The 21528-nt window shown below is 44.7% G+C and overlaps 1 protein-coding gene across 1 annotated transcript in view; it reads left to right on the forward strand.

Annotated features, from left to right (window-relative positions):
* Nucleotides 1-21528, forward strand: part of LOC144101950 (CLIP-associating protein 1-A-like) — a 76037-nt gene that overhangs the window by 45397 nt on the left and 9112 nt on the right. The window contains 12 exon segments of the mRNA XM_077635192.1: nt 574-652; nt 1657-1803; nt 5811-5897; nt 6335-6438; nt 7108-7468; nt 8451-8514; nt 8679-8730; nt 8937-9063; nt 11184-11312; nt 12101-12241; nt 17277-17345; nt 19566-19685. Coding sequence (XP_077491318.1) covers nt 574-652; nt 1657-1803; nt 5811-5897; nt 6335-6438; nt 7108-7468; nt 8451-8514; nt 8679-8730; nt 8937-9063; nt 11184-11312; nt 12101-12241; nt 17277-17345; nt 19566-19685 — 1480 coding nt within the window.

Consider the following 21528-nt stretch of genomic DNA (forward strand, 5'->3'; position numbering starts at 1 on the left):
ATTTCAAATTAACGAGGTTTTATGCTGTAGTTAACTTTGGAGTGCCTATGTTGGATCAGCTAGTGAAGCAACATCTCCAGAGCTAGTTAGTAGTGTTGTATATGTTCTCTGTGTGGAAGCTACATTTCTTTACATTTACTGTCGTTAGTGTTCTGTTGTTTTTGTTCTAGCTCTACTTTCACTTTTATTTGTAGTAACAGTAGTGATACAAAAAGTAAATTTCATTTTGCTTGCCTGGGACTGCATTGTTGAACCAAACAGCATTTTGAGCATCTGCTACCACACAAATTGTTGTGTTGTGCAGTGTATAGAGCTTATACGGGAGGCAGTATTAGGAGCTCCATCACTTGTTTAGGGCATCATGTTATGCCATGGAGTCAATCTGATCGCCTTCCTCAATGACGCGAGACTGCAGAGCGATAACCATAGGGCAAAACCTAGCAGACTGACAACAGCCTAACTGATGTGTGAAAGGATGAATTTCTCAGGAGCGTGTTGTTGTGCTGTGTCGTATTGCGCCACCTTATTCGAGCATTTCTGTGATCTTTATACTTTTATCTTCACTGCCTGCAGGGACTGTTTTCCTCATGCTGACCAGTTTCAAGCGGTAGCGAGGTACATTACTGACCCAACACAAACTCCAAACATCAAGGTCAGCTCCATCTGTTCCTCATTGTTCATTATTTCTACTTGCTGAATTCAAATGAATATGTTCATTTCTAACAATGCTTCCGCATAAGCTTTCTCTTTTACCCGTTCTTTACATTAACGGGGTGCTGCAGAAACTGGGCCATATTTGGATGAATGTGAACCAACATATGTCACTTGGACATTTTGGCCGGTACAGTAAAATCTCATTGATACCGTCCCGATTCACACCATTTCTCGGCTCATAATCTCAGAATCATGGGCAATAAAGATGTCCCATATAGTTGCACTATATTTCTTCCGATTAATGCGTTCCCAGATAATGCGATTTTTTGGCTACTATGGTGTAAAAAATTTCCACAAATCCAAGTCGTATAATAGGTTTATAACCAATTGAACATGTGCAAAAAAAGAAAGTGGGCTGAACCAGGGGCCCACAACTGAGGAGCTGAAATGCAGCGACGGGAACCCGTCATGGTGGTTTCTCTGCAGAGCCTTTGTGCAAAGGGCAAAACAGGAAAATATAAGAGTAGTAATGTACCAACGGGGTTTTACTGTATTTGAAACAATGCTACAAATTTAACGCAACATCTTTTAATTCCTTGTTCAGTGCATAGTGAGCTCAACTACCACGCACCTGAGCTTTATGAAAGCGAGTTTCTCGGATTCTTTTTGTGGAGAATGCAGGCACACATGTATCATTGAAGTTGATGGTGTTATCAGACCACACGTCTCAAATGAGATAACTTAGCATTGCCCTTCAATACCTTCATCAGTCAGTCGAAAGGATGAGCTGGTAGTACACCTCATAGTTTACGGCATGCACAAATTTTTGTCAAATCTGAGCGTGAAAGTTGCCTATCACGTGACAGGGTGACAATCATACATATTTATTCATGGTGGATGACCAACTGTGGTTGAGTCACTTATAAGCATGTGGTATATTTTAACATGCAGTTCTGAGTATGCCCTTCAGCATGCCTGATTCTGCTTCTGACCTTTCTGCAGGTTAAGATTACCGTTTTGCGGTACCTCATGTCCCTGCTTCAAGCGATGGACCCTGGGGATATGCTGGTCAGCACTCTAGAAACACAGGCCATGGTTGCAAAAATCTCTTCGTGGATCCGTGACCAGAAGAGCCCTGAACTCAAAAGGGTAAGTCTAGCTGCCGCTAAATGCCACTTTCAGTCACCCATGCAAATATTTGTGGAGGACCATGTTGCTGTTGATGGCTTGGTATTAGTGTGTTAGCATAAGAAGTGTCAGTGCAAGCAGAAATGGCAAGCTGACTGTTAGTATCCAGTGGCACGTGGCCCACCTGCTCCATTGGGCTATGAACGAACTTAGTATACAACCTGTACAAACTTAGTATGCAGTATACTCTCATTAAGGGGAGACCCTGGTCTTTAAAGAAAATTTTTTTAATGAAGCCGGGTTCGAACACGACCGCGGCGGCTGCGTTTTTATGGAGGTAAAACACTAAGGCGCCCGTGTGCTGTGCGATGTCAGTGCACGTTAAAGATCCCCAGGTGGTCGAAATTATTCCGGAGCCCTCCACTACCGCACCTCTTCTTCCTTTCTTCTTTCATTCCCTCCTTTATCCCATCCCTTACGGTGCGGTTCAGGTGTCCAACGATATATGAGACAGATACTACGCCATTTCCTTTCCCCAAAAACTAATTATTATTATTATTATTTATTATTATGAAGTCAGGTAATGAAGGTGCAGTCTTTTTAGACTATTTTTGTTGCTTGCAGTCAATGGAAGCCTTTGCACGTTTCCATATTACTGTATTATGTGCATGTTATGAATGCAACAGCAAGCAAGAGTAATTATTTTATTGGGCTAATGATATTTGAGTGTTAAACTTTGTGTGAACTTTGCTAAGTTTTCGTTAGGTGCAGCGATGGCGTAGAGGTAGAACATCCACCTCGCGTGCAAGAGGACCGGGGTTCAAATCCTGGTGCCGCGCAATTCTCCACCGGATTTAAAAAAAAAATTCTCGTGTCGATGGAATTGCATAACCAGGCTTGGAGTGCAGCCTGATCTCGGTCACCAGAACCGACAACGCACTCTCTCACCAGAGCAGGATTTGGCCACCCTGTTGTAGTACTTGGCCACAACCTTCTATGATCAAACCAATTAACCCTCAGACCTCAGTCCCCAGCGGCTGCAGAGCAACTGACCACGGCGGCGGTCAGACCTTTGACGCAGCGGAGGGTGCTAAGAATCTCTGGCTCCGGACAGGCCGCCACTGGAATCTGAACCTGGCAACGTTTAACGCTAGAACTTTAGCTAGTGAGGCCTGCCTAGCAGTGCTGTTTGAGGAACTAGCAGGAATTAAATGGGATGTGATAGGGCTTAGCGAAGTTAGGAGGACAGGTGAGGCGTATACAGTACTAAAGGACGGACACATACTGTGCTATCGCGGGGTAGAGGATAGACGAGAACTAGGTGTGGGTTTCCTCATTAATAAGGATATAGCTGGCAACGTAGAGGAGTTCTACAGTATTAACGAGAGGGTAGCAGCCATAGTAATTAGGCTGAATAGGAGGTACAAGCTGAAAGTGGTGCAGGCCTACGCACCCACATCCAGCCATGATGACCATACCGTTGAAAGCTTCTATGAGGACGTAGAATCGGCAATGAATAAAGTAAAATCGCAGTACACTGTACTGATGGGCGACTTCAATGCGAAGGTGGGTAAGAAGCAGGCTGACGACCACGCGGTAGGTGACTATGGGATAGGCTCTAGAAATAGCAGGGGAGAGTTATTAGTCGAATTCGCAGATAGAAATAATTTACGGATCATGAATACCTTCTTCCACAAATGAGAAAACAGGAAGTGGACCTGGAAGAGCCCCAATGATGAGATTAAAAATGAAATCGACTTTATACTATGCGCTAAACCTGGCATCATTCAGGATGTGGCCGTCCTCGGAAAGGTGCGTTGTAGCGACCACAGAATGGTAAGGTCTAGAATTAGCTTAGACTTGAAGAAGGAACAGAAGAAGCTAGTGAAGAAGAAGACCATTAGCGAGTTAGCCGTAAGAGGGACGACACAGGAGTTTAGGATAGCGCTGCAAAACAGATATTCGGCTTTAACTGAGGAAGCTGATCTTGATGTTCATTCAATGCACGATAATCTGACATCAACAATTACAGAGTGCGCAGTAGAAGTAGGCGGTAGGACAGTTCGAAAGGATACCGGGAAGCTATCTCAGGTGACGAAAGATCTGATTAAGAAGCGCCAAAACATGAGGGCATCTAATCCTACCGATAGAATAGAACAAACGGAGCTATCAAAGTTAATAAATAAGCGCAAGGTAGCCGACATAAGGAAGTTTAATATGGAGAGAATCGAGCATGCTATAAAGAACGGAGGTAGCCTAAAAACAGTGATGAGGAAACTAGGCATAGGCAAAAACCAGATGTATGCACTAAGAGACAAGCAGGGCAATGTCATTACCATTATGGATAAGATAGTTAACGTAGCCGAAGAGTTCTACACAGACCTGTACAGTAGCCAATGTAATCAGAGCGTTAACGAGAAAGCCAGCAGTGCACAGCAATGCGTCATCCCGCCAGTAACGAAAGATGAAGTAAAGAAAGCCTTAGAAGCAATGAAAAGGGGAAAAGCAGCTGGGGAGGATCATGTAACCGCAGATTTGTTGAAGGATGGAGGGGACATCGTGCTAGAAAAACTAGCCACCCTGTATACGCAATGCCTTATGACCTCAACTGTACCAGAAGCTTGGAAGAATGCAAACATTATCTTAATTCATAAAAAGGGAGACGCCAAGGACTTCAAAAATTACAGGCCGATCAGCTTACTATCCGTTGCCTACAAAGTATTTACTAAGGTAATCGCTAATAGAGTCAGGGCAACGTTAGACTTTAATCAACCAAATGATCAGGCAGGCTTTCGTAAAGGATATTCCACGATAGATCATATTCACACTATCAATCAGGAGATAGAGAAATGCGCAGAATATAACCAACCACTATATATAGCTTTCATTGATTACGAAAAAGCAATCGACTCAGTGGAAACCTCAGCAGTCATACAGGAATTCCATAATCAGGGGGTAGAAGAGCCTTATGTCAAAATACTGGAAGATATATATAGCAACTGCACAGCTACTATAGTCCTCCATAAAGTCAGCAATAAAATTCCAATAAGGAAGGGCGTCAGGCAAGGAGACACGATCTCGCCAATGCAGTTCACCGCATGTTTACAGGAGGTATTTCGTGGCCTGAATTGGGAACAGTTGGGAATAAGAATAAATGGAGAATACCTAAATAATCTGCGATTTGCTGATGACATTGCCTTGCTGAATCACTCAGGAGGTGAACTGCAAATCATGATCAATGAGTTAGACAGGCAGAGCAAATCGATGGGTCTAAAAATTAACATGCAGAAAACCAAGGTAATGTTCAACAGCCTAGCAAAGGAACAACAGTTCACAATTGGCAGCGAGAGCCTAGAAATTGTGACGGAATACGGCTACTTAGGGCAGGTAGTGACAGCTGATCCGGATCATGAGAGGGAGATAACTAGAAGGATAAGAGTGGGGTGGAGCGCATATGGCAAATTCTCGCAGATCATGACTGGCAGTTTACCAATTTACCTCAAAAGGAAAGTGTACAACAGCATAATCTTACCGGCACTCACCTACGGGGCAGAAACGTGGAGGCTAACAAAAAGAGTTCAGCTTAAGTTAAGGACAACGCAGCGAGCCATGGAAAGAAAAATGATAGGTGTAACGTTAAGAGATCGGAAGCGGGCAGAGTGGGTGACGGAACAAACACTGGTTAATGACATCCTAGTCGAAATCAAGAGAAAGAAATGGGCTTGGGCAGGGCACGTAATGCGAAGGCAAGATAACCGCTGGTCCTTAAGGGTAACGGAGTGGATTCCAAGAGAAAGTAAGCGGAGCAGGGGGCGGCAGAAGGTTAGGTGGGCGGATGAGATTAAGAAGTTTGCAGGCAAAGGGTGGACGCAGCTGGCAAAGGATAGGGTTAATTGGAGAGACATGGGAGAGGCCTTTGCCCTGCAGTGGGTGTAGTAAGGCTGATGATGATGCTATGTTTTCAGATTGTCGCAGTGCCTTTGCCAAATGATAGTAAAAGTTGCATTCTTGATGTTTGTGTTGCACAGCACTCCCAAGAAGTGATCGTATCCATTTTCAAACTGATGCCAGCAGAACTGCACGGGTTACTCAGCACGCTTGACCCAGAGACCCAGGTGAATTGCTTCTCACTTCACTACAAATGTTCTCTCTCTCCCTCTCTGTCTTTAAGTTTGAGCAATAGCTTTGCTGAACATCGCCTCTTTCTTATTGCTTGAACATTTCTGCCGATGTGGTGTTTGGGAGTGAGGGTATGCACAAGCATACTCGTGTGCATTCTATTGGGGTACTCTGTTTCTTAACTGCTGCCGGCACACCGTTGCAGGCTTCTGGAAATTTTGCCTTTAACACAAATAACTCTAGATGCTAGGGTGGAGTGGCTGTGTCAATTGTCCATTTGTGCCGCTAGCTGTACTGAGAGTAATTGCACTCACGAACCTGTATCTCTAGGCATGTACTGCGTGTAAGGTTACTTTGCCTGGGGTAGAACTTGGGCCAGGCTTTCTGCTTGTTCCTTTTGTGCATTATCTCTTGTTAACTCCCTTGACCACAGGCACTCACTATGGGCCTTAGTCAGACCTCCATGCATGGACGCATTGAAGATGGTGAGCTGCGAACAACCAGCCCCATCACATCATCTATCAGCTGTGCACCAAAGTAAGCAGAGCCTAAGAAACTGCCTGCATAAGGCCATCTAGCCAAATGCTCTTGCTTGTTTTAGTGATGTTTGCAATGCATTTTTTGTTAGCTCCTTGGTAGTAATGGTTGTTCAGAATGCTGTGTTGTTTAGCTGTGACAAAAATGTAGTGCTTCAAACAGCAGCAGTGGCCTAGTGGTTTGAGCATTGTTATCGCATGTGGGAGGTACGGGGTTGGATCCCTATCGCTGCCAGGTACCCACCGATGATCGTGTTTACTAGCTTTCTTGTGGCATGATGCTCGGCTTACCTTGCGTAGATGAAAATACCTTGTGCTAAGGTGCTCTTTGGCCAAAGCTGTCTTTGCGTTATTAAAACTCATCACCAAGCTGTGCACTTCAAGAGGAAGTTTTGTTATCGAATAACTTTTATTAACTATTAAGGTTCGGCAGTTTCGGTAAAGCTTCAGCAGAAATTCTGGGCATAGTTTAAGAATTGATGCTAGAAAAGCAGTGCCAAAATAATCAAATGCCCAGGCAAATCTAAATACTGCATCGCCACCACAGTAGTAGCTTTTAGCCTTGGGGGTGTGAGGCCATGGTCTCTCGTGGTTCACTGGTCTTCATGTTTGTTATGCAAAGGTAGGTTCTGTTAGATTGAGACAAATGTACATTCTTGCGGTGGATTAGCCGAGGAAGCAGAGGCAGTGGGAGCCGGTCGAGCACGCCACTGCAGCGGTCGCTGGAGAAGGAAGAGGACAACACCGAGAACATGGACCCTGACGAGGTGTACAGCTCTCTGCTGCACCGAACCACAGCCCAGATTCATCGGCTGGCGCTGGACCCTGTTCGGGGTGGGGTTGGCATGAACCTGTACTCCAGCTCCTCAGGCAGGAGTGCAGAGCTGCTGCTCCCACCATTGGGCAGTGGAGGCCTAAGGCAACGGCTGGCACCTAAGAACTGGGAGGAACCCGGCAGCTATGGGCAGCAGCAGCGCCTGACCGGCAGCAGTGAGGCTCCGCCTGTCAAGCGCATGGGCAGCTGGGAATACGTGAGTGCACCTGCCTTGCCCAGTTCTTAGTGACACATGACGTATCTTGTGGCCATAGACACTGCATCATAGAACATGTAGCAGTATTTTTGGTTTTGTTCATCATTTGCAACATCGATGTGCATCAATAGAGCTTCATGCAAGAGTTCTCTTGTCAGCTTCTTATGGTGACTTTTTGGTAATCAATCCAAAACACCCTTCCATTTTCTCCGAGTGAGAATTAGGGGTGCACAAATATTCAAAGCTTGAAATACAAATCTAATACATTTGTTATTCAGTCCATATTCATATTATTTCCTTCAAACTTGACCTTCTTATAATATGGGCCTTTCTTTAGTCCTTTGATATCCCAATTTAACCTTAAGGTTATGTTTATTTGCCAGTAATTCATCAGTTCATGGATTTCATTTTGTTGCTCATTTTGCATCACCACATTACCGGTTGCGTACTGTGTTGCTGTCAGATCAAGCAGTGTACATTTCTGTGCACGTCAAGTTTTTTGTTTATGGTATAGAGTCAGCATAGTTTTATTTATTTTGTTTGCAAAGACCAGACATTGTTTTGAAAAAACCTTTGCCTATTTATCTTTCTGTGAAATTTGTTTTCATACAGAGCATATATGCAATGTTCGCAAGCATTTTTTCCTCATAGTCTTATTTGAGTCATACCCGAGAATTAATACTTGCACACCCCTAGTGAGAACACTAGTTTATCTGCTTAATATGATGCAAGATTGTGTTTTCAATTGGATTTAAAAGACAGGCTTGACATCACTCATGGTTTTGGAATTGTCATCACCTAGCTTGAGCCCACCTAAGGGCACTGCAGGATTTGGTGTCTTCTTTTTGCATTAAGCTTCTTTTTTTGTGAGAGATTGCATTTCTGCATTTTTTTAGCTCTATGTGCTGTTGTGTCATTTTGTTATTCTAACTGTATTCATGATCCATTTCTTGCTTGTTAACAGTGAATTCTATTTTTGCAGGATGGAGAGACTGGTCTTCATCGGATCAGGAGAACGTCTCTAGATGGGTGTATTGGCAAAAATGGTAAATCTATGCGTGTGTTCATGCAGTTTTTTTTCCGTCTTGAGATTTATTTTGACTTTGCCAGTACTGCACTGTTGCATTTTCTTGTCTTACTTTTGGCCTGTCCATTCCTCTCCATGTGATGCTTGATATGAAAAAACTGTTTCTTATTACCTTGTTTTCAGAACAAGACACCCTCAACAACATCTTTGCCATCCTTCAAAACCCAAACAGCAGGTATGCCTCATCATTAAGCGAAGAAAGGCAGAAAGTTTCTTCATTAAAACACCTTGAGGTTCTCACTGTTGGCATTTAATGCAGCTAAATGTTTACAGCATTGCTATTGGTGATCATTGTACTTCGACATGTTTTAGCCATGCAGTGGTATCGAGGTTGGCAGGCTCAGTGCCAGGAAAATCTTGACATCTCACTTGCCATTCCAGGATGGAGCATCGCAAAGAAGCATTATCAGAGCTCATGCCCCTCACCAAGGATGGCTCACCAGAGCTCTGGGATGAGAACTTCGGAAATGTTCTGCATTGCCTCGTGGAAAACATTGAAGAGCAAGTGGTAAGAACATTGGCTGTGGCTGGTGGTTGTGGCTGCTCGCATAGAGTCGAGCCCACATATAACGGCCCCACTTAAGACGAACTTTCGCTTATAACGAACGAGACCTTCGTGACCATCAAAATATACATTATTTCATTGGCACAAAATCACGCGTATAATGAACATCTTTATGCCTTGCTTATCGGTTACAGCGAACGGACGGCGTAAACCTGGCGCCGCGATGCGAGATAACCTGCCTCCAACCCCTTTGTGCGCCCAGCGTGCAGCATGTTTCCCCTAGCCCAATCGCAGGCAAACTGCCCACCCCATTTCGTGCCGCTCTCAAGCGAGCTACCCTTTCCCCGCCGACATGCCTTCCAAGATCGCCCTCCTGCCCATGCTCGCAACTTTACTCGCCTCTCCTCACTGTCTTGCGAATCCATGCATGGCCTCCGCGATCAACATTGCAGCCGCCTGCGCTGATCTCGGAGGCCACGCACCGTGAAGTAAGCCTTCCTTGGGAGCCAAGATGTGACTGCACTGACGCTCATGAACGCCCCTCATTGGTCTCTCTGCTGGAGCTGTACGTCTGCATCTTTAGCTTGATTACCACTTGTGCATGTTGCACGTCTAGCTTGTCGTGCGCTTTTGTCACTCTTGTTGCGGTGCGAACGATTCATTGCCTTCGATCAAATCTCGGGCCCTGGTTGTAATTCGGGATGGCGGACGGGAACACCATAATCATTTCCATTGTAATCATCGGTCGAGATGATGAAAATGGCCTGGGCGGAGGGGACGGACACTTGCATGCGGAACTGCTTCTGCAAGGTCGGCTTCGTCGGCACAATGTCTGATGCCGGGCCTGATGCTTCGGAAGATGACCAACCCCTCGGCGATTTGTGGCAGCGCGACGTCAACTCCGACATGGGGGGTCATGACATTGATTGGAATGATTTTATTTCTGTCGATGACGACGCCGACACCGCGGAACCGTGCACGTACCAGGGCATCGTTTCTGAAGTGCGGGACGAGAGTGACGTGGAGAATCAGATGAGGATGAAACTTTGGAGCCAGCACCCATAAGCGCGCCTGTAGCAATGGGCTACAAAGAGAGCCTCAGACAACCTTTCTATGCCAAGGGCCTCGGTGAAGAGCACGCTTCTGCTTTAAATAAACTGGAAACCTCCCTCATTGGATCTGCGCTGCAAAAACACATGTCCATCACAAACTTTTTGCAAAGAAAAATTTTGTGTTTTGACAAGCAACTGTCTTTAAAGCTGCAGTCCACTTAATACGAACTTCGGGATATAACGAACAGATGCCGCATGACGCTCATGTTCGTTATAAGCGGGTTCAACTGTATAATTTGTGTGTAGGATTAATTCATTATGTGAATGTGCTGGATTGCGGAGTGGATAAAAGACAATTTTTCGCATTGCCATGAGCACTGCTTTATACCATTGAGTTCTCCAATGAGGGGCGTTAGCATGCAAAAATACATGTTCTCTGAATATTTCATAACTCTGACTTCATTAATGAAAATTTCTTTCTAAGGCCCTCTTCCCCCCTTAAGACTGACTGCATTCTGTTGCCGCATCTTGTCACGCCGGGCTTTCTGCAAGTTTGGTACAGGAATAAAGCATATAAAAATTAGTAATGTGGAAAAAACTGAAGATATTTCGAAGAAATTTTTATTCATTTAGTGGACTTTCCAATTAGCATGCCAAATTTCAATATTGACAGTCTACTCTATTCCCTCCAATGTCTGAAATGTTCAAATATTCACATAATTCTACTTCACCCCTCTGCCCCTCATTTTTTTTATAGCTACAGCATGCATTTCTAGGGGATGCACAGCCTCCATGCTTTGAAGAACTAGCTTTTGGACGTGTACTTTTGTGCTTTGTTTGTTTGAAGAACTGTAGGGTGATGTTCATTCTGAAGCTTGTAAATATGCGACTTGCTGGTTCGAATTAACAGCTGACAGTGTGAACTGGGCGTCTTCTACCTTGTGATGTTTTCTTCACTCCCTTCACATTTGGAACATGCACCAACTTTCCCAGCAGCCTGTCATTCAAATTATGTGACTACATTGCCTCTGGACATGCTGCTGTATGCTGCATGCATTGTGCTCTTTGCAGGTCCCTGTAAAAGTGGCTGCTCTGCAATCTTTGGCAGAGTTGCTGAAGAGGCAGCCTCAGCACTTCCACAACTATGCTGAGCTCACCTTGAACAAAATTTTTGGAACACTGAAGCAACCAGAGGGAGAGGTTTGTTTGGACAACAACTACAATTCTTTAACACAGTGGTGCATGAGACCACCACTTCAGTACAAGCACAGCTTCGGTGCTTGAGTACAGTTCAGAGCATGACCTTCCGGCCGTGCAAGCCACAGGCCAAATTTTAAATAATCGGGTTTTATTACAAAGTCTCCTAATCAGTTCATTGTGCAGCAAGAAAACTTGTCATAACTGATATTCCAGGGTGCACAATCTCGAGTTAACGAGGCTTCACTGTGTGTCATGTGAAAGGTTTATGTAACATTCAGTGTAAAGTTGAAGTAGCTGTGTGCATCTTAGCTGATTGATGGAAAAAGCTTGCCTTTTTATTTGTTGGAAGTCTCCAGTGCTGCTGACTGGCTACTCTCACGATGTGATGCTCAAGGCCAGGTCTTTGTGGCATAAAAAGATCTGCACAAATTACGCGTGCTCGAGGCAGGACTGGCAACAGTCTGCATGTACCATCAGTGCCAAATGAAATGCAAACAGGATAAAAAATTTCACTTTCTGGAGAAAAAACCCTGTTAACACTTGCGCAGTAGCCTTCATGCCATCGAAGCGACAAACTATGACAAGCTAACGTTCAGGTTTGCTCATTTAAAGCCTTCTTGTTTTCCTATTCCCATTTCAGTTGTCTTGTTTACATTTCATTTGATGCCAACAGTACATACAGTTCGCATGAACTTTTCTGTAGCGGAAATAATGCATTAATTAGCCTGGCAATACATTGCAGTCAGTGTGTTGCACTTTTATTGTGCACTCACTTTGCCTGTGCACAGGTGTGTCAAGCTGCTGAGATGTGCTCCACGGAGGCTGCTGCCGCACTGCCCCCCGAGCAGATAATGCGCTTGCTGCACTCGCTCACTGGGGAGTCAGATGACCAAGATGTAGTCATTGCTACAGTCAAGGTCATGTCCAGGGTGAGTTCTGCACTTCCAGGGCAAGCATTGAACTATGCGTGCCCGCGGGTGACCACACAGATGCTGCCATTGTAATGGCCCCTGTCACCTAGCAAATTCAGTGCCGTGTTCAACTGATGTCGTTTTTTTGTTCCAGGTTCAATGACGTTTGCTAAAATTGAGTCATGATAGGATGTTATTTGAGGAACTCATTTGCTATAGTTTCTGCAGGGAATATGTTTGCTGGCCTAACAACCAAGTTCAGGAGTACTCAAGCATGTGGCATTAGGTCGGATATTGGATGAAACATCAGTTTTTAGCTATCTTTTTAATCAAAAATGGTTTAGACTAGAAATAAATAGCTTGGAATGTTATCAGCATTTAAGCTTGTCTTCATTCTTGCCCCTTACTCTGTGTTTCCACGACCGCTACACATGCCGCAGTTTACCAATGTAGTTTGGTACAAGTCCGCACACTTACGTTTTCTTCAGCATGAAGAGCCCACTTTCTATTTGGCAATAAGTGCCACTTTTAGCGCTAACAGCCCCCTTCCTCTCTGCTTGCCACCCTATCAAACCTCCTCTTATCATGCACATAGCACTGTTCCAGTCACTGTCATTGTCAACCTTTTTTTTTGTCATGTTACTACATGCAGAAAAATGGCATTAACCTTTTGTGGTCCGAAACTTTTACCCACTTCGCGGCCCTTCCGGTCCGGTTCACTAATTTTCCACGCTGCAGAAGAAAACAACTCTGCAAAAACACCAACTATTTTTTTAGGTTTCTGTACCTGTCCAAGCCTCTCGGTGATAATTTGGCAGCGTGTGGAAATGTTTGAAGCATTTCCTTGAGTGCAGTCTATGATTTTGATGCCACATTTGGCAGCAAAACACTGTTTCCTTCCTACCGGCTTTGGTTTTTCAGTCACTGAAAACCACGCAAATTTTGCTGCTTAAACCAGAGAGCTTATACAGTCAACGATCGATTTTTGAACCCTCTAGGGAATGTAAAAACCTCCGAAAATTTAGGCAGACCGAAAAAAATGCAAGCATGCAAAGAACGCGCCATTTTACTGATATTTCCCGGATCTAGAGGTTCAAGGGCGAAGTACCAGGCTTCCGAAACCCTGCAAAAGCATCAGTGAGGTGGCTCTGAAAAGAGGCATTCAAGAACTCTGTATGGCCAGCCGACAGCTTGTTTATTATGTGTGTGTCATCAGGGCAGCTGGTGCTATTGCTGCAGTGGCTTGAAGAACTTGTTGATCATTGTTTGGATGGTGTTCCGCTTGCATGCGATCATATTCGCCTCGATCTGAGCAAACGTCATGTCAGCACTGCACACCGATGAAAGCGTCAACAATGATTGTGTCGTAGGCGGCACAAGTGTTGGCTCCTCATTTTTAACTTCGGAGTCTTGCAAATCCCCCACAACCTGATGGACTGTTTTCTCATCAATTAGTTTCGCTCAGAAGTCGAGCTCGTTGCCAGCATCGACGATCTGTGCAAAAGTGATTTCCATGGGTATGGAAACCCCAACAGAGCGGAGGTCGATCACTTCGTCCGTGGGCGGGCACACATCAGTCGCATCGTCACTTTCAGGCAAGTCTGCTGCCTCTTTGGCGAGTAAAATGCCTACGTGGCAAAAACAAGAATCGTGTGTCTCCTCACTGCCTTCCATGCGTCTGCAAGCATTCCGACAGCAGACCGAAAGTGAATTGTGTAGCCCTTGCTGTTTTCTGCACATACAACCATATGGTTTAGTAACCGTGAAAGGTACAAAAGTAAGTTTTAGATTGTGGATGACGCCTTGGTCCTTCATTTTGAGGATTGCAGTCGTGTTGGGCGGCATGAATTCCAGCTGGACAGCCTTTAAGTTCTTGATGTGACCATGAGTGGCGCAGTTGTTAGTGAAGAGCACGCCTCGTCTGTTCAGAAGTTCAAACTTCCTGTACAGTCTGCAGACGTAACATTCAAACAGCTACTGAGTCACCCATGCCTTTCTGTTGGCTTCGTAGAACACTAGCAGCATTGCTCCTTTAAAGCACCCCAGGTTCTTCAATTTCCCGATTACTAACAAGGGAAGCTTCTCACTGCCAGACATGTTGCTGCTGATGAGAATTGTCAGCCGTTCTTTACTTGCGTCACCAGCAAAAACCAGTGTTCTTTCCGGCAACATCTGGTAAAACAAACCAGTTTCATCGCAGTTGAAAACGTCAGGGGAGAACTGCTGCAACAAACACTGAAGTTTTGCGTTGCGGTACTGCTCAATAACTGCAGTGTCGACGGCGCCGCTCTCACCCTACATCTTCTTGAACTTGAGATCATTTCGATGTTTAAAGTTCCTCAACCATCCATCACTAAACTTAAAATTCTCAGTGTCCATTTGAACTGCGAGAGCTCCTGCTTTTTCTCTCAAGGTGGAGCCTGAGACCGGCAACCGCTTTACAATCATAGACGAGAGCTTTCTCAAGCTTTGGATGAACACCTTGGCTTCCATTCTTTTTTTTGGGCACCAGATGGTTTCTTCGGCCGCTTCCAAGATCTTGGACTTGTTCTCGAACCATGGTATATGGGGAGCGCAAAAACGGCACAAGGGACAAAGAAAGACGGAAAGAAAGAAAGAAGAAAGTCTTTCTTTGTCCCTTGTGCCGTTCTTGCGCTCCCCATATACCATGGATCATCGTTACCGACTCGCCCAAGTTTCCACCCTTGTGAACTTGTTCTTGAGGAAATCTGAAACTGTTAGCTTAGAAATGCCGAACTCCTTGAGGACGTCAGCGTGCGATTGGCCGCTCGTCACTCGCTTATTAATGGCGGCTTTCTTCTCTATCGTTAACCGACGGTACTGTTTCCCGCACTTCGATGCCATCGGCGAGGATGATGAAGACAGAGTTGGGGCCATGCAGGCAAGTGAAATCCTCATTTTGCGAACAGAAGAGTTTGCTGACGAGCACCGAAATACCTGGCCTAGCGTCGCAGAGCAGACTCGGCATAATAGCACAACAACGCACCAGGCTAGCCAAACATACCATGTGGACTGCGCGAACGAAACGGTGCCACGGTGCCTCCAGAAACTACAGAGGAAGCAATGGTGAACATAGCCAGCGTGGCCAGACCAAATCGGTATGCGATGGCTAAATTTGGCTAGTTGTGGTTCAAAGCTGTGAAGCGCTTCGGCTGCAAGTCGATTTCCTTCGCAAGAGCGCTGCGCGAGGAGGCAAAGGACCTTCCGAGGATTTTCCGTCGCGTCAAAAAGTCCGGAAAATTGGACGGCGGGGGGTTCGAGCGTCCGAAACTTCTGATGACCTTATACGTTGATTTTAAGGGGCCCGTGGTGGTACCGCGAAGACGTCCAAAATATCGGGCATGTCCGGAAATTTGAGCGTCCGAAAATTTGGTCGTTGACTGTATATGAAGTGAGGCATGCTATCCAGCCTTTCATCGCCCTCCAGATGTGCAAATAGGTCCCACATTTTAGTGTGAGCCCTGATATTCCCTTTCGTGTACTTATTTCTCTTAAATTAAGGCTTCAAAAAAAGGGGCTGCACAAATTATGCAAAGATTTTGTGAACTTGTCCTAAAAACTCTACAAAGGTCATAATGCATGGTATATACTGTGTATTGCTGCCTACACGTCTACCTCCCACAACTCGCGCTCTTTGCTGGGTAAAGAAAGTTTATGCCTAATATAAGACTGATACCCCCTCCTGCCCCACATCATGTAGTTCGCTGCAGGATCGCTTGACTGCACGTGTGCAGCTCAAAGCAATAAACACGCAACGATATAATCACAAAGCCAGCAGTCAGAGGCAAACGGAGATAAAGAAGGATAAAAAGGCGCCCTCACATGTGGCCTGACTGACTAGGAGCAAACCGAGCGGGAAATGATTTGGTAGTTTCGGACTCTGACACATGCCAGAGGTTACCAAAAATTTTCTCTCGCAAATTGCTATTGTTTGTCCGGGAAAGCAAGTCAGCGTGAGCAAGCAGGGTGAAAGCTATACAATCTGTGCCTTTGCCACTCGCACCTTTCGCAGCTGCACACAACGACGCGGCCATGCCGATCTTCTCAAGCCTCTCTTGCGCACACCCGCATGCATGCTACACAGCAGGGAGTTTAAAACATGGGAGTAAAGGTTTATATATATATATATATATATATATATATATATATATATATATATATATATATATATATATAATGTGTGTGTTTATAAATGCAAGTAATACATTGGAGGTGCTCAAATTACCTATACCCGCGAATCTTCGCAGTGTTTGTTCATTCTTCGAATCTGCCACCACGCCGCTTTGTCGCTTTGTTTGCGACGCAAGACGCGGCAAGATGTATCTCGATTGATTGCAGCCAGGCAGAGCTGATTATACGTTGTTCCAGAATGTCCTAGTAACTTTGCGGTCTTCATCTAGAAATTTCGCTATCAGCTTTAAATTTAGCACGGCCGACAGTAGCGGCATTCTGTTCGACGACCGCCGAGCACGTTTGTTGCTACGCTGCTGCCGAGCGATTCAGTCCATTGTGGGTGCAAGTCAGCCCCGAATTGAGTTTTGTTTAGATGCCATCTTCGGTGTTGTTCTGTTCCTCGGATTGCAGTCACCATTTCGTGACACTATGGTAGGTCCCAAATTACGCATCTAGATACGGTAGTAATTGACTGGGCCGAGCTGATAGTAGCCAGACTCTTATCACTTACTGTGCTCGGTGCTAGGAGGAAGGCCAGGAAGGTGGGGGACATTCTTGTTTGTACTTGTGTAGCCCTTTAGCGGCATGTTGCTTTTTTATGTAGGTTAAGAGAAGGAAGTGAGCAAGAGCAGTTTATCTGTGTGCTAAGAACTTGCGTGCAAAGCCTTTGCCACAGCTGTGGCAGGTGCCTTCTGTGCCCGAGTCTTCACAGTGATGTTTGTTTATGGCTGCCAACATCTGTTTACCAGTTGGACTGAAAATGCTATATGTTTGGTTAGTTGTATCACTTGTGCTAAGAGCAGACAACTGCTATTCAATTTTTCTCAACATCTTATGTGTTCTGCTTCGATCATTTCAGCTTGTGGAGGTACATCCGAAAAGGATAATTATGGATCTTCTGCCTCAGATGATGCCAGTTTTGCTGAAGGTAATTGTTGAAAACATTCATCTGTTTTTGTGGCTCTGTATGCTGTCTGATTGTGACGAGCTGTACCCTCTTTGTCAGACATGGTTAACTAGACCAGGGGTTCTCAAACTGGGTTCTGCAGAATCCTTGGAGCACTCTTTGCAATTCCCCAAGCACCTAAGTCCATGCTTGCTCAACCCAACCTTTCCTTTACCCACTTTTTGGGACTAATCACACTGCAATTGTTGATAGCATAGTCATCATTAAAGGGGGACAGGAGTTTTGGAACTTTTTCTTTATTTTTGGACTGAATACAATAAAAATGCGTAGTCTTACAGTTTTTTATGCTGGTTTCAAATATGTAACTACTTTTTCTGATACGTCAATTAGTTTTTAAGATATTAGGCTTGTTCACTCCTTTGTTTGCAGAAAGAATATTAAAAAATTGATCAATAAAATATTTTATTAACATGTGGCTAGATAGTAAACTGTACAAGGAAAATAACGTAGGAAGTGCTTTTTTATTAAAGTAAGGGAATACGTCTACTTAGTGTAGGTAGTGGCCACTGACCCGGATCATGAGAGGGAATTTACTACAAGAATAAGAATGGAATGGAGTGTATATGGCAGGGTTTCTCGGATCATGAATGGCAGTTTACCAGTATCCCTCAAGAGAAAAGTGTGCAAAAGCTACAGTATCTTATCGGTACTCATCTATGGGGCAGAAACGTGGAGGCTAACGAAAAAGAGTTCCACTTGTATTGAGGACAAGTGAGCTATGGAACGAAAAATGATGCGTGTAACGTTAAGAGACCGGAAGTGGGCAGAGTGGGTTACCTTAAAGGTAACGGAGTAGATTCCAAGAGAAGGCAAGCATAGCAGGGGGTGGCAGAAGGTTAGGTTGGCAGATGAGGTTAAGTTTGCAGGCAGAGGGTGGATGCAGCTGGCAAAGGACAGAGTTAGAGACATGGGAGAGGCCTTCGCCTGCAGTGGGCGTAGTCAGGCTGACGATGATGATGCGGCATTGGTCATTTTTTACTTATTATTCATATAGATCTCGTGGAATCCTCATACCACTCCTAGCACAGTGGTGCAGCGATTAAGCGATGCACCACTGCACTGCAATGGCAGGCGCTGTTACCGGTGGGGCTTTTGTGACTCAGGTTGCTCTTGTCAAGTATCCTCTAATCATTAATTTAAGTGCCACCTCCCATGGTGTGCTCACAATCCGAAAGGTAGGTTGTGATAACACCTCAAGATTAAGCGATCTAGGTGGCCCACCTGCTTCCTAGGTTGCATCTTGGGATTTTTTGTGGGCAATTCGCTTACGATCAGTGACACTGACGACACCGGATTTTCTGCGACACAAGCTCCTTAGCGCTGTCGCGTTAAATGTGCGGCCCTTACATGCATTCATACGGTGATTACTTATGGGCCCGTACTTCGATGTTATCACCCAGTGACTATGGCTGTCACAAGAGAAGGCTACAAGCATGTTGCAGTGGTTTATTATCAGCAGAAGTAGCTGTTCAGTTTAGTCTACGTGACGTATTATGACGTTCCTGACAACTGCGCATGCCACAGTGCAGTAGCAAGGATTGCACCTTGTGGCGCACTAGGAGAGGCTTGCTTATTAGTTGCAGTGCAACATGCAGGTTACGCAACCTGCCGGCTGACTGCCCTTTTTCAAAGTTTTGAGTTTCTTGGTTGGAGCACGAGCAGGAAAGCCCGCCATACTCAATGCAGGCAAATGCCCACATGCTCGCGCCCTTGTCCTGGCTAATAGTTTAGAGGCCCTTACCCAATACTTGCATTTGAGGAGACCTTCACTGATCTCTTGCAGTTAGCTGGCCCACCAAGTATTAGTTGTAGCTGTAATGCCCTGATTGTGCCTTTGTGTCCTTCAAGCATGCACATACGCACAGTTTGCGAGTGATGGTATTGTATCTGCGCAGTTGCAGATAACTGCCACTATTTGTTAATGTGTTAATTACGAGCGAGAGTGGTGGTCAAAAATCTAAGATCACGTCATTTGTTACTGAATGTTCTATATCTGACGTCTGTTACAAAAGTGGTCTGCTTAATGGGAGACAGGGTGGCCAAACTAGTATGTGAAATGTTTTATTTCCCGATTGCTCATTAAAGCCGTGTCTATTAACAGAGTTCAACTGTATTACTATACAATTTGTTCCATCGCATTTTTACTCTTTTTGTTTATTTTCATTCCTCTCTCAATTACAGGCGTACGATCACGTTGAAGCTTCTGTTCGGAAGGCGGCAGTATTCTGCATGGTGACGCTGCATGGCGTGGTTGGCTCTGAATTGATGGGGCCACATTTGGCTTCCCTTACGAGAGGCAAGGTAGGCTCGGAGGTGTCTTCTGTTCTAAGATTTTTTCAAGATCAGCTGTATTAACTTTTTGCACGCTATGGCGCAGCTTTAGGCTCTCTTTGTGTGATAGTGTTTTTTCTGTTTTCTGTTTTAAGAATGGACTGTGTCTCTGTCTTTGGAGCATCTACTGTGTTTACCTGAATGTAGCTCACAATGAATGTACAATCGCAGACCGATTTTTCGGACTCGAAGGAACCCGAAAAATGGTCCAAAAACTCGAAAAACCCGAAAAATCCGTGAAGTACAAAAAAAATCACTTTACTGAGATGAAATCGGCTTAAAAATGTCACTGATTTTACCTTAAGGCAAATTTCTCTTGCTGGCGACGATTTGCGGCTGTATTAGCGGAAAAGTTGTGCTTTCACTGTACACGCTAGACAGCAAAGTCACCATATTTAGTTAGAATACTTCCCACGCTTCTCTGACGGCCCTCCTGGTACAGCCTTTCCATTGTGTGTGACCTCACGTTAACACACTTTTGAAAAAAACAAACAGCACAGGAGCACATACAGGAATACCGGGCACTACAAGAAAAATATGCGAACTGGAGAGAATTTTACACTGATGGCTCAAAAACAACAGAATATGTCTGAAGGGCAGTTGGACGAGGAAACTAGCAAAAAATAGAAAGGCTCCCTAGCTGCTCATCCATTTTTACTGCCGAATGTTATGCAGTGTCTATAGCTGTAGGCAGAATAGTAAAAAATAGCATTCAAAACAGCATAATTTACACAGATTCACTTAGCGTGCTCACGGTATTACATTGCAGAAATGCAGGCGAACCCTTACTGGTAAACATATTACACAACATAGAAAAAGACAGAGCACTAGGACATATAATAAAATTCTGCTGGGTGCCGAGCCATGTTCGAATATACGGTAATGAAAGAGCCGACCAATGTGCTGCACAAGCTCGTAGTCAAGAAATCAAGAAAGTCAGTGCACCTCATAGAGATTGCATGCAACTAATACACATAAATCTCAAGGCTAAATGGCAGGAAACCTGGGACCGTGCAGAAAATAATAAACTGCATTTGGTAAAGCCTGCACTGGGAGAATGGAAAACCTGTAGTTTTATGGACGTAATATTATGCCATGTCCGTAATGGACATACACACCTTACACACAATTTCGTACTAACAAAAGAAGACAAACCTGTTTGTGAAAAATGCAGAGACGAATATACAGTACACCACATCTTATTCTCATGCACAGAAATTTAATCACTGAGGAAAAAGTATTTTACTCCATGCTACTAAGAACACATCCTCTTCAGCCAACACTGATTTTAGGTCTCGAGGCACTTATTGATATCTCAAGTGTTTTTAGCTTTTTAAGGGAAGCAGGCCTCCTTGAAAAACTGAATTCCAACCTTGCGCCTAGCTGCGTATGGTGATACACCTCAGCCACCTTCTCATTCTGAAAACAGGGCTGGGTTTTTTATTTTTGATGGGCTGGCAGCCTCGACATTCTTAGTGCAGCAAGGATGGTTGCTGAGGTTTCCTGTCTCTCTTTAAAGCTTTCACTAATAGCCAGTTTTGAATTTTTTTCTCAATAACAACAAATATGAACTAAAGTTTTTAGGTGTGTACACCACTGAGTTTTTCACGTTTGTAGAATTCCACAGAAAACAATTTTCATACACCTTGAGCTTGGCGCATGATAGCCTTAGATGCTTATGTGTCATTAAACCCAACACAACAACAGCTTCTTTGACGGACCCGGCAGGGCCATGATGTCCACAACCCGAGAGTGCACCACAACGCTCGTCAAACACACGCAAAGACAAGGCACTTTTCGTTCAAAGCCGCGA

Source organism: Amblyomma americanum, chromosome 8, assembly GCF_052857255.1.
Source record: "Amblyomma americanum isolate KBUSLIRL-KWMA chromosome 8, ASM5285725v1, whole genome shotgun sequence".
Taxonomy (NCBI): domain Eukaryota; kingdom Metazoa; phylum Arthropoda; class Arachnida; order Ixodida; family Ixodidae; genus Amblyomma; species Amblyomma americanum.